Genomic DNA, 16557 nt, shown 5'->3' with positions numbered 1-16557 from the left:
TTTATATAGACTGTGTTAGTGTTCACAGTCTAAACTCATTACCCTGTATTAGACAGAGTATTCTGACCGCCCATAGAGAGAGGCAGGGCGAGAAAGACAGAGACTGACTGAAAAGTGTCTCTGTGTGTGTGAGGTTGTGAGGGAGAGAGTCTGTTGTCTGTGTCTAAACAGTGACAAATTAAGTAGGTCCAACACTGCGAGCAGCACTATGGGGTGTTTATTCTGATGGGCTGCTCCAATGGAGATGAGGAGGTTTTTACTGGATGTGTGCATATGTGTGTGTTTATGAACAAGTGTGTAGCAGGATCAGAATCTAACAAGGACTTTGAGGTAATGCCTTTGAATTTTCATAAAAATGCTTTCAAAATATTGCATTTCATCCTACTTTGTATTAATTAGTGAATAGTCAGTTTCTGTGTTCTGTGGAATTAGATATTTAATTCAAGTGATGGAGGACAAAATCTAAAAAAAAACCTCCAAACTCAAACTGAAGCTAATACAAGGCTTTTACCATCTGGGTTAGACAAATCAGGTGGATATCATCCAAAGCCGTAGTCTTTTTAGTACAAAATTACCTCTTTGCATTTCTGTCCCTCCATCGTAGCTCATTACAGAAACACTGTCCAAGGGAAGAAAAAGAGTGAATGTGGTGCCAAAACCACAGTAACTTTGTAAGATATATATTTGATTAATCTAACCCAGACTGCTGAAGCGTAATATTATCTTCAGATAAACTTTGGAATACATTTTCATACAGAATGAGGACTGTGCATTTTGTCCCCTATCACTTACACTGGAAGCCCATTAGGAAGTGATCTCTTAATGGTCAGCATGAAAAGAAGGAATGATTAAGCAAGATAAAAACAGTTACAGTGCACTTTCCACTATTTCCATATTACTGTATGGGCAATCACTATTGTTTTAAGACAGACTTGAAAAAAGGTGGGCTTATCCTTTAAAGTAAATAAAGTAAAATACCAAAAACTTATCACATGAGGAGGAGGTGGGAGTGGTGGAAGTGGCTGCAGCAGCATAGATAGTGAGCAATGTCGGGATATAAAGACTCATCTGTATGTCTGTATGAATGTGACTGGATGTTATTAGTCAGCTGGTAGACACGCAGCTCATGAATGAGCCACTGACGGTGTTGAAGCATGAATGAAAGTGCGGATGCCAAAAAGTTAGTGCAAGAGCGACCTCAGTGGTCTGCCTTAACTAATGCAGAGGTCCAGTTTCATTAGTAGTAGTGAGAATAATAGTGGTAGGAATTAGTTTAAATGTCAGTTGAGGTGATGATTAGGTGATTGTTTTTAGGTTGTTCTGAGACTGAAAAATATAAAATATAATACATGATATTCTACAAAGGTCACTGCTCTGTTTATGTGAAGGTCTAAGGATTCATTTAGCTGTGTGTGGTTGTGTGTGTTTGTGGGGTTGTGTGTGTATTTATGGGAGCAGAAGGCCATATGATTGGCAGCAGGTAGAATGAGAATCTCTCTGACCCCCCCCCCTCTGCCTCTACCCATGTTTTTTGACAAGCTGCCAAGCCCCTCCCCCTTACCATAGCCCTGCATCACACTCCTCCTCCTCCTCCTCCTCCTCCTCCTCCTCCTTCTCCTCCTTCCACCTCTGCCTCCCCATGCACTCTCTGGATGGTTGGCCATGGTTTTGGACATCTCCTTTCCTCTCCTCTCCTCTCCTCTCCTCTCCTGTCCATCCTCTCCTTGTTTCTATGTTGCTCCTGGAAATCTGCAGCACCTATGAGGTTTGTCAGCTTGCACTTATAGATCACCTCCAGCTAAGGTTGCAGGTTGTTGGGATAGAGATAAAATATCAGCTTCGCTCAGTTTTGCATTTAACTGTTGAAAGTGTGATAGCAAGTGAAGTTAGTTTTACTGATTTGTTGCTGCTGGAAGAAATGAATGCTTTTTTGATGCTGCAGAAAGCTGAGTTTCACTTTTGCGAGTGAGTTTGATTAATAATTGGATTGTCATAGTTTGTATGTTTTTGGTATTTTAGCCAACAAATTAAACAACATTATAAATCTGGTATTACTATAAGTTTTATTCTCTATAACATAGTAAGACTTATATGTGCATGTTTTGCATGTTGCTGCAGGTTCAGATGGTTAAAGAGGCACCTGCAGCTTCTATTGTGTGGCCAGATCTGCTCTGTGTCAATGGCAGTGACACCAGAATGGAGTCACGTCATTGCACTGTGAGTAAACCGACCTGAATCTTCTCCTCTGCTCTGCGTTAACACAAGGTGACAGAGCCCGAGTGACACAGAGCAGAGAGACAGAGACCGCAGCGGGCACCTGTGGTTGTGTCTGTGTGTGTTTGTGTACGCGCACGCTTTTGTTTGCGCATGCATTTCTGCTTGTGTGTGTGTGTGTGTGTGTGTAAGTGTGTGTGTGTTTGTGGCTGTTGCCCTTACAGAATGAATAGCCTTCTGATGAGCTGTAGCGTCACTGTTTGAGTGTATTCATGTGGAGAAACTTTTAAAAAGTTTCACTCTCCGCACAAAAGCCGGCTGTCCCTCTCACTTTTGGGAGCACAATGACTGAGGAGAGGGAGAGAGAGAGCGAGAGAGAGAGAGAGAGAGAGAGAGAGAGAGAGAGAGCGAGAGAGAGAGAGAGAGACGGCTCCTGAAATCAGAACATGATGAGTAAGCAAACACCTGCAGCTTCAAACTGTGTGCCTGTCTATATTCAGTAACTTTTGCACATTTTATAAACTTAACGTATATGAAGGGGGCATTAAACAAAATAAAGCCCACTAATGAGGAAAAACTTTTCTCACAAGGCTTTCTCTGTGCAGCATGTGTTACAAACCTTCTCTGCACCTTGGGTTTTAAAGCACAAACATGTTTTCAGTTTTGCTATATGTGAGTGACTTTTGTTTAAGTAGGGCATTTTCAGGTCAGCAATTTGGTCACTGACTGACTGAGAGGGTTTAGCTTAATGTCTTGTGACCAGTGAGACCATGAGAAGGGTAGAGGGGCTTGTGATGTCTAAACAGTGTCAGCCGACGCTACCTCTAATGCATTTACTGCTTGTTATTTTGTGTGTGCCAGTGTGGTCACAGGGCTCTGAAGAGTGTTTGCTCTCGTCCTGCCGCTGCATAGAGGGTTAAAACGTTTGAAGTTGCTGAGCAGAACAAATATGACTCTCCTTCCCACAGACATGTACACACACACAGAGAGAGAAGAGTGTTGACACTTGTGTGAATTTACATGGTTTTGCTCAGTTTTAGATGGGTATTAACACACAGGAACACACGCAGAGACACATGAGTGTGGCGATCCGTGAAAAGAGCTTTGGGTCCACTTTGGCTGATTTCCCCCAAATGCCTTGATGTTATCAGAAGGCTGAGAGAGGAGAGGGGCAGCTGGACCGACCCCCAGACACACAGCGACATGGTTTTATGGCAGACAGGAAGTGGTATGGTGGTCTGTAATCCTTTTCCCTTTGGGTACTCCTCTACTGTCATTTTCAGCTCTTTATTTTAATCTGTAATGACTGCTGTAATTAAGCAGTTGAGTTGTAAACACTGAAATTCTTTCAGCATGTTTCCTCAAGCAGACAGCTCTACCAGAGTAGTGAATGAGGGGCAATGAGGAGTTTAATTTCAGGATTTGGCCCAAGGCTGCACAGGGTCATTAGGTCAGTGACCCATTCTCAAAGCAAGTTAAAACTATTCTTTGTTTATTTTTGGAAGGTAAAGTGATTCCTCAAGTGCATTTGTGCTGATAATGAAAAGCTGTTTAAAAAAAAAAAAAAGTTAGATTCATCTGTTGTGACAATTTATAGTCAAAATATTTAATAGAAACTTTTTTTTAGCAGTTTGTTGTCAGACCTTGTGAGCATCAAATAAATCTTTTCCTGAACTTACTACCTTTTAAAATAAGAACCGTTCTCAGTGTGAAATATTTTTATCCACCTTGTCGCCTCTTTATTAAATGTAAAATTGGCAGATTCAATTTAAAAATAGCTGTAAAGTATAAACAGCCTCAGTGTGACGTCTAGATTTCTGTCATTTGTGACAGATTTGTGTTATTTATGTTTTTGAGGTGTTGAACCTTGTCTGGAAACTAAAATCCTAGTCGCTTTCGTCTCTGAAGGCGAGTTTATGAAGCAACAAAGTCTAAGTCCGTCACTCGAGTGTCGCTTTTGACCCAGCATGTTGAAGATTGACCACCCTCTCTCAGCCTTGGCAGCCTAACTGGAGCGTGTCAGTCCTGGTCACCGGGTCCAGCCATTAAAACCAGCAGCTGTCCCAGTGTCCAGGGCCTCTCCATGTCCTACCTTTCTTCCTCTTTCCCTTTCTGACCCGTAATCCCAGCTGACCCCATTCACGGACAGCACACATCGTCCTTTTGGCCCATATCAAAGCTTCACTCATCCCAAACCTGGAGTCCCAGTCCCTTCTTTCTCTCTGCTCGCTCCATAATCACAGCAGGTCCCCTTCTCATTCAGTCGCCTCCAATAGGAAGGCAGCTATTAGCAACCTGACCCACTTTCCCAATCGCTAACTGCTAGCACGGCTAATTGGGCCCTAATCACTACCTAATGGCTGCATTGTTTCAGGCTGCTCTCGCTAAATGCTAAACAGGGGGGGGAGAAGGAGAGACGGCAAGTGAGTGCCTAATTCCAATTAGGGCATGAAAGGAACTGTAAAAATGAAATAAAATTGGAGAGACAGATGAGAAAGGGGTAAACAAGTGGGCCGAGTGTTTAATATTCTGCATAAATGCTGACTTAATGAGACCAGATGAATAACATATGAATATGGAATTAATCTTGATAGCGTGAGTTAGAGGAAATTATACCTCATAACATAATGAGCACTGCGTAAGTTATATGATCGTTTTTCAGTGTGCACCATTAGAATATCACAGAGAATGATCTTTGGTAATTTTTGTTGATTATTGAGCAGTAATAGTCTTATTTTCTTTCTTTTTTTTAACTAAAATAAAGCACTATTTTGACTTGTTTCAAGGAGTTGGGAAAAGGTTGAAATGACCTATGTCACCTGGTCTTATAAAACATTACAAGCACTTCATAATTAACAAAAAAATAACTTCTTAATATGAAGATTTGTTTTGCAGTGTGATGTATTAAGACACTCCTATTAGTCCGAGGTGACTGCAGTCATATGAGGCGGCGCAACATAGAAGCAGTGACTTAAAATATGAGTCTGTGAGTGTGTGTTTGTTTATGTGTACAGCGTAAGAGGACGAGGAGTACGTTGCAACAGAACTGTTATGATTCGTTCCACCCAGCGCTCCCTGCACAGGCCCTCTCACTCACTGGCCGTTGGTGTTTGAATATTCAAATGTTACTGGTCTGAACTCTCTGCTGCTGGTAGCTCAGTTTTGCACACACACACACTGACAACCTCAGCAGCCCTCAGGATACTTTATTTGTCACATGGAGGACAGTGAGTTACACCAGGGAGTTCACCTTTTTTCTCTTGCTCCTTCAGTTCTTGGTAAGTTGAGATGCTGCTGAGTCACTTGTTGCAGATTTACCAAAACATTTATTTATTTATTATTTTTTAGGGGGGATAATTCTGCAACTGTGGTTTAGAGGAGCATGTTTACACAATGAACACTTGTAATTGTTGAAGCATTCTGCTTTGTTCATCTGCAGGTTAAATTGTTTTTCCCCTTGCTTATGAATTTACGAGGGTCTGAGCACATGTAACCAGATGTAACCAGACAATGTTTCTTTGTAAAGCAGAGGGACGCTGACCAAAAGCAGCCCATATAAGTGCAAGCCTTATAAGTACAGCAGTGCTGCTCCTTGACTCAGGCTGCTTGGCAAGACTTTAAAGCACTTGAGCCTGCTCCTCATTGTTTTTATAAACAGTTTGTGATGGGCTCCTCTCATTGTTAGTGCTAAGGGGTTTTTAACAGTTTTGGTGGCTAGCTCTAAGGAAAGTAATGGCACATTTGGCTGTATCAAAACAGACCACCTCCAGGCCCTTATATGGCCACTTTGTGTGGGGTCAAAGAAGACTCAGCATCTGGTTTCTCTTCTCTCCCCCAGATCCTCCTTCTGCGTGACTCTTCCTCCTAATCCGTACCTTCCTATCTTATTGGTTAATAAAATGTCTCTTTTTCTGGTGCAGATTCCTCAGAGGGCATGATCTCGCAGCAATCGGTGATGACTGAGCATGCTCCGTCATCTGCGCTGACCGCCAACTCCTCCACCAGCATCCCTGTCGCTACCTCCGCCCTGATTCCTTCATCATCGTCCTCGTCGTCATCATCCTCCTCTTCCACAGCCATTCCCCAACCCAACAGCAACGGCAAACCCTGGAGGAGCAAGTCAATGAGCTCCAAGCACCCCTCCTCCCCATCTCCCTCCTCCACCAGCAGCCCCTCACCCGCCATGCAGTCTGTAAAGCAGGAGAAGGACACCGCTGGTAAGGGTGCCCCTACGGCTGAAGCTCCTCCTAAGGTTGTCACTCAGAAGTCAATGCTGGAGAAACTTAAACTCTTCAACAGTAAAGGAGGTTCCAAATCTTCCGCCTCCTCCAATGGAGTTGGGGCTCAGGCTGAAAGCGCTGCATCAGCCAAGCAGTTTGTAGCGGTGGAGAGAGCCGAGACTGGCTCTAACACCGACCCCCTGGAGGACGACGATGGCAACGTCCGGCCGGGAATGAACGGGACTAGCAATGGGAACGCCTATGGAGCGGCTCCCTCAGCAGCTACTACTGTCGCCACAACAGCCAGCAGCCCCAAAATTGCCCTGAGGGGCATCGCCCAGCGCACTTTCAGCAGAGCTCTGACCGCCAAGAAGAGCTCTGTCAAAGGCCCAGAGAAAGAAAAGGACAAGGGGAAGGAGAAGGAGAAGGAGAAAGAGAAGGAGAAAGGGAAGGAGGCAGGTAAACGAATCTCCGTCCCCGACAGGGCAGAACTCAGGGGGGAGGAACCTAAGGAGGAAGTAGCACCTGTTGCTGCAGACACAGACAGCTCAAATAAAAGGACCTCTAAAATTGCCAGCTTCATTCCCAAGGGGGGTAAAGTGGCCAAAAAGGAGAGTTCCACCCCTGCACACAGCGGAATACCAAAGCCAGGAGGTAAAGCCCCGGGAGTTGGGGGGAAAGCTTCCTCAGTGGGGACGAAGGAGGCGGGGGAGAGGCCTCGGAGCATGCGGTTAGGAGGGGGTCTCTCTATGCACCGCGGTCCCCTGGACAGAGACAGGGACAGCAGACACTCCAGCTCAACCTCCAGCCTGGCCTCCACAGAGGGGAAGAGCAGCGCCGCCCCTGTGGCAGGGGGAGGCACTACACAGAGCACAGCCAGCAACACGGTCAGCGTGCAGCTACCTCAGACTCAACAGCACCACAGCCACCCCAACACAGCCACCGTCGCACCTTTCATGTACAGGTGAGGTCATACAGGCTGGGGAGGGAACACATTTAGTATTTCTCTACTAGATTAAACATTAGTGACTTAATGCATAACAACCAAAGCTGGAAAAATGTGTTTATTATTTGATAAGAATTATCTCTCGAAGTCTGCTTGGTCAGGACTGTGTGGGTGGGGTTTTATCATGTGAAAGAACTGCCATCACAGCTAAAACATGCATGCTATTTTGAATATGCTGTGTTTTTAAATAGGCTTTGATGACTTATCTAAGTTATATTACTTGTCCAAAACTGAAAATAGTTGAGTTTCTTGTTAACTTTAATTATAAAATATATAATTTTTTTAAAAGAGAAAAGGAAAAAATACTAAAGAAGAAAACAGATAAACAAAAGATCATGCAAATAATGTAGACACTGCTGCTGCATTGACTTAAATACATCCAGAACATTAGGATCTACACCAAATATAGAAAGCCAAATAATATGCAGCACAAAGTCAGATAAAGCTTAGGTTTGCGTATCTATGTACATTAATATATTAAAAAGTGAAGACCTGTTGCAGTGGTGCCTTTAAAAAAAGGAGGTTAAAAATGAATGTTTCAGAATGGGCAATGTTAGTGACTACTATTTGCTTATGGGAGCATATTTGTTTAGTGATATAGATTACCTGATAACATTTATGGGTAAACTGTCCTTGACTATCTAAGCTTTTTAAACAACTAGAAATGTGTGTGTAACCTTGGTATTGTGAGTCCGGGGTTGTACAAGTCAAAGTTTCTGAGATCATCACCACTTGTTTGATGTTTGATTCTCTGGTTAGCATCTGAAAACATAAAATCTGAATTTATCACTTTGAGAAAACTTACCCATCTGTAAACTGTTAACCAGGAATGTCACATCTGTGTTTGTTCGGGTGTGTTTGTGTGTGTGTGTATTGTCTGCATGTGTGTGCTCATGTATCTGAGCAAGTATGTGTGGATGTCGTGTGCCCCTGACCTCTGTCCTGGTCCCAGTGTGATAAGGAAGGAGGTCCCTCTCACCCTCAACAAAGTTCTTTCTATCAGCCACTCATTAGCCTCCTGACGCTTCCTGCACTGCTGCCCTTTCTCCCCCTGTACATCCTGACCTGTAGCTAACCAGCCCACCACCCTGAAACACCCCCATCCTCAGTACCCAGAAACTTCCTATTTTTGCTGTATACCTGTCAGATACCATTACCACTAGGATTATATCGCCTCCACCTGTCAGAAAGAGTATGTTTGCCAGTAAATTAAAGTTCAAGTTCATTTTTAAAATGGCCTTTTTTTAAAAACCTGCTAAGAACTTAAAAGAGATAATCCCTCCAGAAATAGCAGATACCACACAGGATCATTGTTTAATGTTTGGTTGGTTGACCAGAAGTTTAAAAAAGAAGTTTAGATGTTGTACTTGTTTGCAGAGCAGTGTAAGAGGCAGTCAGTGGTTTTGACTGGCTTACACTCAGACAGAGTGTACAGTAGTCAACAAGGACAAAGTCTGGGATCAGGCAAAGACCAAAGGCTGCACATAAACCAGGCATTCAAACGTCATCGTCTCAAAAAGCTACCAGCCAGTGCAGGCGGGTGAACTGTATTGATTTATCCTTCAAAGACAAACTTTACTGGCATTTGGAGCTTAGCAGCCATTCATATCGGACCCTGGTCACAAGACTTGAAACACAGCAGATTTACTTCTTAATCAGGGTTATCCCTGTTCCGTGACAATTTGCCGAATATTAGGTTCCTGCTAAATGCACAATAATTCAGAATCGATGATTTCCTCCCTTTGATCCCTCGCACAATTTTTTTTCTCAGATCCTCAGACGGCGAGGGAATAGTGAACACTGAGAGCGGCTCAGGAGGCAGATGTGGAGACGTTGCCTTCACCAAGACCAGCCAGACCTCCATCGAGGACCTTTCAGGTGGGCGATCACTTACAGAAGTAGAGTCTATCTTTGTTTGGAGTAGAGGAATTATGTCTTATTTGTTTTTTTATTTATTTATTGTCTCACTCAGGTGAAGACCCAGAGACAAGGCGGTTACGGACTGTCAAAAACATTGCAGACCTGCGGCAGAATCTGGAGGAGACCATGTCCAGCCTGCGAGGAACTCAGGTCACACACAGGTAAAAAAAGATCTAACATCAATAAAGTAAAGAATTCCTTTTTTCAACTTATCAAATCAGCACTGTTCATAAGTCAGCCATGGAAAACAACACTCTACTGTTTGGGGATCATCAAAGTTTAGCGCCGCCACAATGGCTGCTACGGCTGAATGGTAAACAGGCTAAATCAGGCTAACTGCTGAGGATTTGAGTCACTGACTGAACTGCCTCATGGTCAGCAGACTGTGTCCGTCTAGGTTTACAGGTATTACCTCTTTTTTTTTTTTCTTTCTTGTTGCTGTCTCATCCTTCTTTTGAGGGATCTTTGGCTTTGATCACCGGGCATGTCTTTCATGTCGTCTTTGATTCAGGTTTAGCTCTAATCTCGTTCCCTTCCACAGAATTTTGACCTCTGCTCTGGCCCTCGCGTCTTAGTGTTGACCCAGCTGTCCACATTTAGTTTGGGCTCTGTTGCAAGCTTGATATGCCCCGTTTTCCTTTTTTAGGCCATACCAACGGATCTCTTATCCAACATATTTAAAAGAAATCACTTAAATAACGATGGTGCCTTGAGCCAAGAAACAGTTCTTCTCTGGTTTTGGTTTTGATCCAAATGTGTGATCTCCACTGTTAGACTGTTTCAGTCATTGGACTTTTTTTTCTTAACTGTAACTATGAATCTACCAGATAGAGATTTAATTACAAGTCATCAGGCCAACATTGTAGATATTACATTTTCTCATTACTGAATTTAATATTATTATCATTATTATTTTATTAAACTTTATTTATTCAGGAGGTCCCAGTGAGTTCAAGATCTCTTTTTCAAGGGAGAACATATCATCACCAGCAGGAGGAAGTTTTTATAGTAATTGAAAGTTTTAGAATGAAAATAGTATTTTGTGTATTAAAAGTATGTTAAAAGTCTTATTAATTAATGTTTTAGTGAAGCTGGTTCCAGTCTTGTCTTTAGATTTTTGGTGATGTGTTTACATTGATATCACACATTATCAGTGTACTCTGTAATCTCATCTCTCTCTGTCTCCTTCTCTTCTGCCCGTCCAGCACCTTGGAAACCACCTTCGATGGCAGCGTCACCACAGACATCAACAGCAGCGCTGGCAGCAACAGCAGCGGAGGAAGTCGAAGCATCCTCAGCCTCACTTCTACCCGCCCATCCCTTTCGTCATGGCGACTGGGTCAATCCAGTCCGCGTCTGCAAGCCGGTGACGCCCCATCTCTGGGGAACAGTTACAGCAGCCGGGTGGCTGGTGGCCAGGCAGGGCGCTACATGTACCCAGGACACCTCCGACGGCAGCTAGCTGGCAGGGGCGGAGCCGTCTGCAGCCTGGACCTCGGGGACCGATCCGGGGACGACATTGACCTCGACGGGATCCCCATGGAAGTCACTGGATACATGAGCGACGGAGATGTGCTGAGCAAGAACGCTGCACGCAATGATGATGTCACCAGCGGGTAAGTGGATTGCTGATGGAGATTTTTGAAGTATTTTCTGCTGAAACAAATATCCAATTAAATAATTAGAGAAAGTTAATTGATAACATTTTGATAATTGATTGTCATTTCTCAAGAAAAAACATGAACGGTTTACTGGGTTTAGCTTCTCAAATGTGAGCATTTTCTACTTTTCTCTGTTTTATATCATTTTTCAATTAAATATCGTTGTACTTTGGACTGTTTGACCAAAAAACAACGTATTTGAAGTCCCTGAGAACTTGCGATGGGATCTTATTTCATTAATTAGTCAATAAAAAACACAAATTAACAAATGAAATATAATTTAGAGAACAGAGAGTGGCTGATTCAACTTCAAAGTCTGAGCTCTGTTGAAATGATGAGTTGATTAATTGACAAGTTGCCAACTTGATCCAATTTGTCTGAGATGATAATCTATTTATGTTGACATCCTTTGGTAGGTAAGCCAAAAAATCGAACTCTGCTTATAAATCTCCTCTATAACTCTGCCAGTGTAGCAGTGTGTACTAACAAATGGAAATTGTGTGAGAAAGCAGCTAATTTCCTGCAAATCTAAGCCTCTAAAATGCCTTGCATATAATTTATTGTTGTCTTCAAGACTTAAACACAACTTCAGAAGTGATGAATAGTTTCAACAGACTTATTTAAACTGAATAATCTTTTCAGTTGCTTTAGTACAGTGCAGTGATATACTGTAGCTATTACGTGATGAATAGGTGTTTATCATTTCATTTGATAGTGGGAATATGGTGTTATGGTTCATCGTAAGTTGACAAATGATCATTCAAAACAAACTGAATTAATTGCTTAGAAAAAAGGAAAAAAATACACATCTGTGACCATATAGGCTGTGCATTTCCTCAAATGCAAGCTTACCAGAAGAGGGCAGTAGTGTTCCTTACTCACTATTCCCGTGATCCAAGTATGAGACAATATCTCACAGTTCAGCCTCAGTAGCACGAGCAGCATTTATTCTGTGAAGCTCAGGGACCACAAATAATCCGTGTCTCTGTCTACAGACACTGATATGCTGATAACCTGTTTATTTGCACCCTTAAAGCCAGTGTCCGTGTTGTAACAGGCCCCTCGCATACCTTGGCTGTCACACTGTGCAATTTAAACCCGTGCTGTCGTCATTATTATCAGATGAAGCTGTAAAATGTGCCAGCTCACCTTGAGATGGCATCGAAAAGCTTAAGACAGGGATCCGGGTCTGGTAAAAGAGCTGGTACAGGGATTAGTTTTAAGTCCAAATGAATGTAAGTGTATAAAGATTCTACGTGCTCAGCTAAGCAAGATGATAAAAGAAAAAAAAATACAACAACCCACATTAAAATCAGTGGTTGAGATTAATTCCTTTGGCCCTCATGGATTTGCACTGATTCACCAGCCCTGAGGCAGCTGTGGAGGTGGAGGGAGCTAAGTGCTCTTGAAGTACTTGATATGTCTGCTTCTGCGGCTCAGCATACAAAGGCCAAACCACAGCCACATCTGGACAGGTGGGCAGGTGAGCAGAGCCATTCGCTCGCTCCGAATACTTGATATCTGGCAGGCTGGATCAAACCTGTGAAGAAAGGAATGCTTTAATAAAAATACTTTCTTGCAGTTATTTGTTCAAATTAAATTATTGATTGTCAGAAAAATTACAGAAAATGGCCCCTTCAAATCTGTCATCAAATTCCCTCTTCTTCCCCAAAATACAAAACTCTAAGATATTATATTTATAATAATATGAAATAGGAAAAATCCTCATATTTGAGAGACTTGAACCTGTACTTTTTTTTGTATTTTTGCTTGATAAGCGATTATGTTGTTGGCCTCCGAAATCTACTGCACTAGAATTGGAGATCTTATGGTAGCCTACAGGTTAGAGCGGAGCCTAATGTTTATTTTTATAAGCTTGATTTGATATCTTAACAGTGGATGAGTGGGATCCTCATATAGAAACCTGCCTTATAGCCAGTGTAGCTACAACTTGACACATTCAGTACATGCTTGGTGTGTAGATCTGATGCTCTCTGCAGTTAAAACCCAAGGCATGATGTGATGGATGGCTGGCAAAATGGGCTTTTATTCAAATAGAAGCAGGTTGACTGGATTAGTCTTTTTTGAGGAGGGGGTGGAAGCTGCAGAGCCATGAAGTGTGCGTGTGTAGATGTGTTGATAAGTTTGTGTATATGTGAGGAAGTGTGTGTGTGGGTACATGCATGTGGGTGTGTGTATGGTGGGCGGATTCGCCCTGTGGGTTAACAATTTAAAACAGACACAGACTGATGACCTCCCCCCCCCTTCTCTACATCTTCAGGCCATTTAGAGGTTAGCTCCATCACAAGCCTGTTAACATCAACTAACTGGTTCTTCCACACGGAGGTGGGATGTTTACCCAGAGAGGAGCTGTTGGCATTTGGATTAGAGCAGAAAACTCTCACACTTTAACTCTATTATTCCTCTTTATGTCAATTATTTTGTAATACCACCCAAATGATAAAAGTATATTCTCTCTTTGCATATAGTTCTGGTTTTATTTGTCCAGGTTTTATTTGTCTGGAGTTGTATTTGTGCTGCCCACACAATAAAAAATGGCATTCAAAACATTCCTCAGCCGCACCTTTTTCTAGACACAATTTCCCTGTTAATGTGAAAAAGTCCACAGACCTCATGTTGAACAGTTTTCATCTAATATCTGTTAAAGTAGTTCATATGTCTAGATACAGGCCATTTCCAATGATGTTAGCACCAAAAATTCAAATCAATTAAACTTTGGCTGGAGGTGGCTATCACAGAGATGTATTATATTTCTGCACATGAAACCAAAACCATCTGCAGAGCTGTATTTGTGTGTTTAATGTGAACTGACCCTTTAACTCCCAGAACGAGACTGTTTAATCACAAAGTAGTGTCATAACCTCGTGCTGAAATAATTAGTTAATAGATTAGTTGATTTTTAAAATAATTTTCATTTATTAGGGAAAATATTCATTCATTCATATTTGTTTTCAGCCTTTAAAATGTGAGGATTTATTGTTTCATTTGTTCTCTGTTCTTTGTAAATTGATTATCTTTGGGTTTTTGACTGTTGGTTGTTCAAAACAAGACATTTGAACAATTTACTTACTGTTGGAGGAAATTATGATGCAAATGTATCACCATTTTCAGACATTTTATAACCTAAAAGATTAATCAATGACCCAAAAAACAACTTACAGATCAATCAATAATGAAAACATTAATTAGTTACCATCCTAGGTGTCTTAAACTCTTAACTGATATGACCATCTCAGCCTTTATCCGTCTTGATCGTTCATTTATTTAGAATGCTACCACACAGACAACATGACTAATGACACCACATATAGTTTCTACAGCGGTTTTCTTCAATTTACAACCCCCTCCTCTCTTTTTCCTTTCGGCTTCTCCGGCCCATTGAGACAAGGACCCCCCTCTTTTACCAACCTCCTCAGCTCGGGGGTATGTTGCACTGATCAACCCCCCCTGCGGTCCCCCTTCCCTCCCTCTCTTCTTCCCCCTCCCTCCCATGCCTCCTCCACCCTCAGCAGACAGACCCAACCTCCAAGCAGGAGGGAAAAGCATGTGGAGAGCTGAGGAGAGAAGGCGCATACCAACACAGAGCTCACACTCACACTCACACACACATTCAGGCTCTACACATGGACACATTATCTATACTGATACTGTACATTCACATTGTGATATCACCATGATCCAATCTGCTCTCACCTGGTGATATTATTCACTAACCGCAGATCCTACACACACACACACACACACTTAGACGTGATAACAGACAGTAGCCAGGTGGTTGAAAAGGGACACCTTTGCTTTGGAGATTTTTATCAACAGGGATCAACCCTCATCTGGACTTGTTTGTTTTCTTTTGGACTAACTGTGTAACCATGTTTGAGGCAGAAAGGTACGTCTGAGCATTTTCAACCGCCAACATAAATCAGAAGCTCTAGAGAGGTGATGCTTTGAGTTTTTTTTTCTTCTGCTTTTTTTCCAGTGCGTGAGATTTTGTGAATTTCCTTCTGTCAGTACCACAGTACATGTATTCTTAGTGAGTCAACTATGTCTGCAGTTTCATTTACACAAGAACTATTTCTTCTGTTAGTTGCACGGCTATGTAAACTCAACCTGACTGCACAGTTTCAGCTCATAAAATGTCCTGTTTGGGCACGTTTCTCCTGCTGCAGAAGGTTACAGGTTAACAGGCATCTGAAACAGGAGGCTCAGTCACTTATTAGGGTGAATAATTGTGTGTGTGTGTGTGTGTGTGTGTGTGTGTGTGTGTGTGTGTGTGTGTGTGTGTGTGTGTGTGTGTGTGTGTGTGTGTGTGTGTGTGTGTGTGTGTGTGTGTGTGTGGCATCTTCAAGGTGACTTTGCTATGAGATGATGGATGTTTTCTATAAAGGACAGCTAACCCCCATTCTTAATCTCTCTGTATTGTCTGTTGTCTCTCTTGTTATTGGAAATCAGTGAAGGTAGCTGTGTTTTCAGAGCTTAAACTATCTGATTTCTTGTGTGATTCCCGAAAAATGGATTTGTCTGACTTACATTAGTCTGCAGATCACTTGATTTAACTTTGGTGGTATAAACATGGGTGTAGCTTTGAAAATGTGGGTGGGACAATCAAATGGGGGGTCTAGGTGCCTTAGCTCCTCCAGAAAAGTTTGAAGAGATTAGATGTAACTTCCTGTATTCTTCCTTTTTAACATGTGGTCTGATAGTACATGCTGAAGCATGAGAAAAATGATGGGTACATTTTGTAATTTCATGCAGAGGACGTGCTTGGCTCCAGATCACATATTTGAAGATATTAAAAAGCTAAAAGTACAGAAATTGATTTAATGAGTAATTGAGAGCAGTCTTTAATAATAACCACTTATTGTTTACTTAAACTTGAGGATCTCTTAATGCTTGCATGCAACTGCAATTTATGTTAAATGGGTTTATTTTATGTTATCAAATCAATAAGTAAAGTGGAGCAGACAGATGTTGTCAGAGTGCCACTTTGCATTCTCCAATAAACTATATTCATCTTTCAATCAGTCCTGTAACTGAAGAATCATCAGGGCCAAAACTTGAAACAATATTAGTGCTGAAATAGTTATTAAAAGAGTTAATGAACAGTTTTGATGACCAATTAATTAAAGTATTTTATCAAGAAAAAAAAGCCAAACAATCACCACACCTTGAGCTCTGGGAACTTTCCATGGGCTTCCCCCTTTTTTGACTTTTTATAAAATAAATAATTGATGCACTGCATCAATGAATAATGTTCTAGGTTTTACATTCTCATCCCTTCCTGCAGTTCCCTTCAGCTCTACAGAACATATTTGCCTCTTTTAGGTAATTGTTCAGGTTTTCCAGACTGCAACCTCATCCACATCACTTCCAGCTGTAGCAGGCAGCTGTTTTCAGCAAACAAGCTCCAATAAACCAACTGTGCTCTAAATGTGTAGCACCTAACGGCTAAAGTTAGCAACCACCTGCAGAACATAGCGGAGTATTTAGCAGTTAGAAGTCAAACCAAACCAGGTAG

At 42.0% G+C, this 16557-nt stretch overlaps 1 protein-coding gene across 2 annotated transcripts in view; it reads left to right on the top strand.

Annotated features, from left to right (window-relative positions):
* Positions 1-8981: 8981 nt before the first annotated feature.
* The window catches only part of nav2a (neuron navigator 2a), a 61381-nt gene continuing 53805 nt past the window's right edge, over positions 8982-16557 (top strand). For both annotated transcript variants that reach the window (XM_062438113.1, XM_062437846.1), the window contains exons 1-3: positions 8982-9318; positions 9413-9521; positions 10566-10976. In XM_062438113.1, coding sequence (XP_062294097.1) covers positions 9487-9521; positions 10566-10976 — 446 coding nt within the window. In that variant the 5' untranslated portion in view covers positions 8982-9318; positions 9413-9486. The remainder of the gene's footprint in view (positions 9319-9412; positions 9522-10565; positions 10977-16557) is intronic.

This window comes from Scomber scombrus, chromosome 1 (genome assembly GCF_963691925.1).
Source record: "Scomber scombrus chromosome 1, fScoSco1.1, whole genome shotgun sequence".
Taxonomy (NCBI): Eukaryota; Metazoa; Chordata; class Actinopteri; order Scombriformes; family Scombridae; genus Scomber; species Scomber scombrus.
This window is presented reverse-complemented; position numbering and strand designations above follow the sequence as displayed.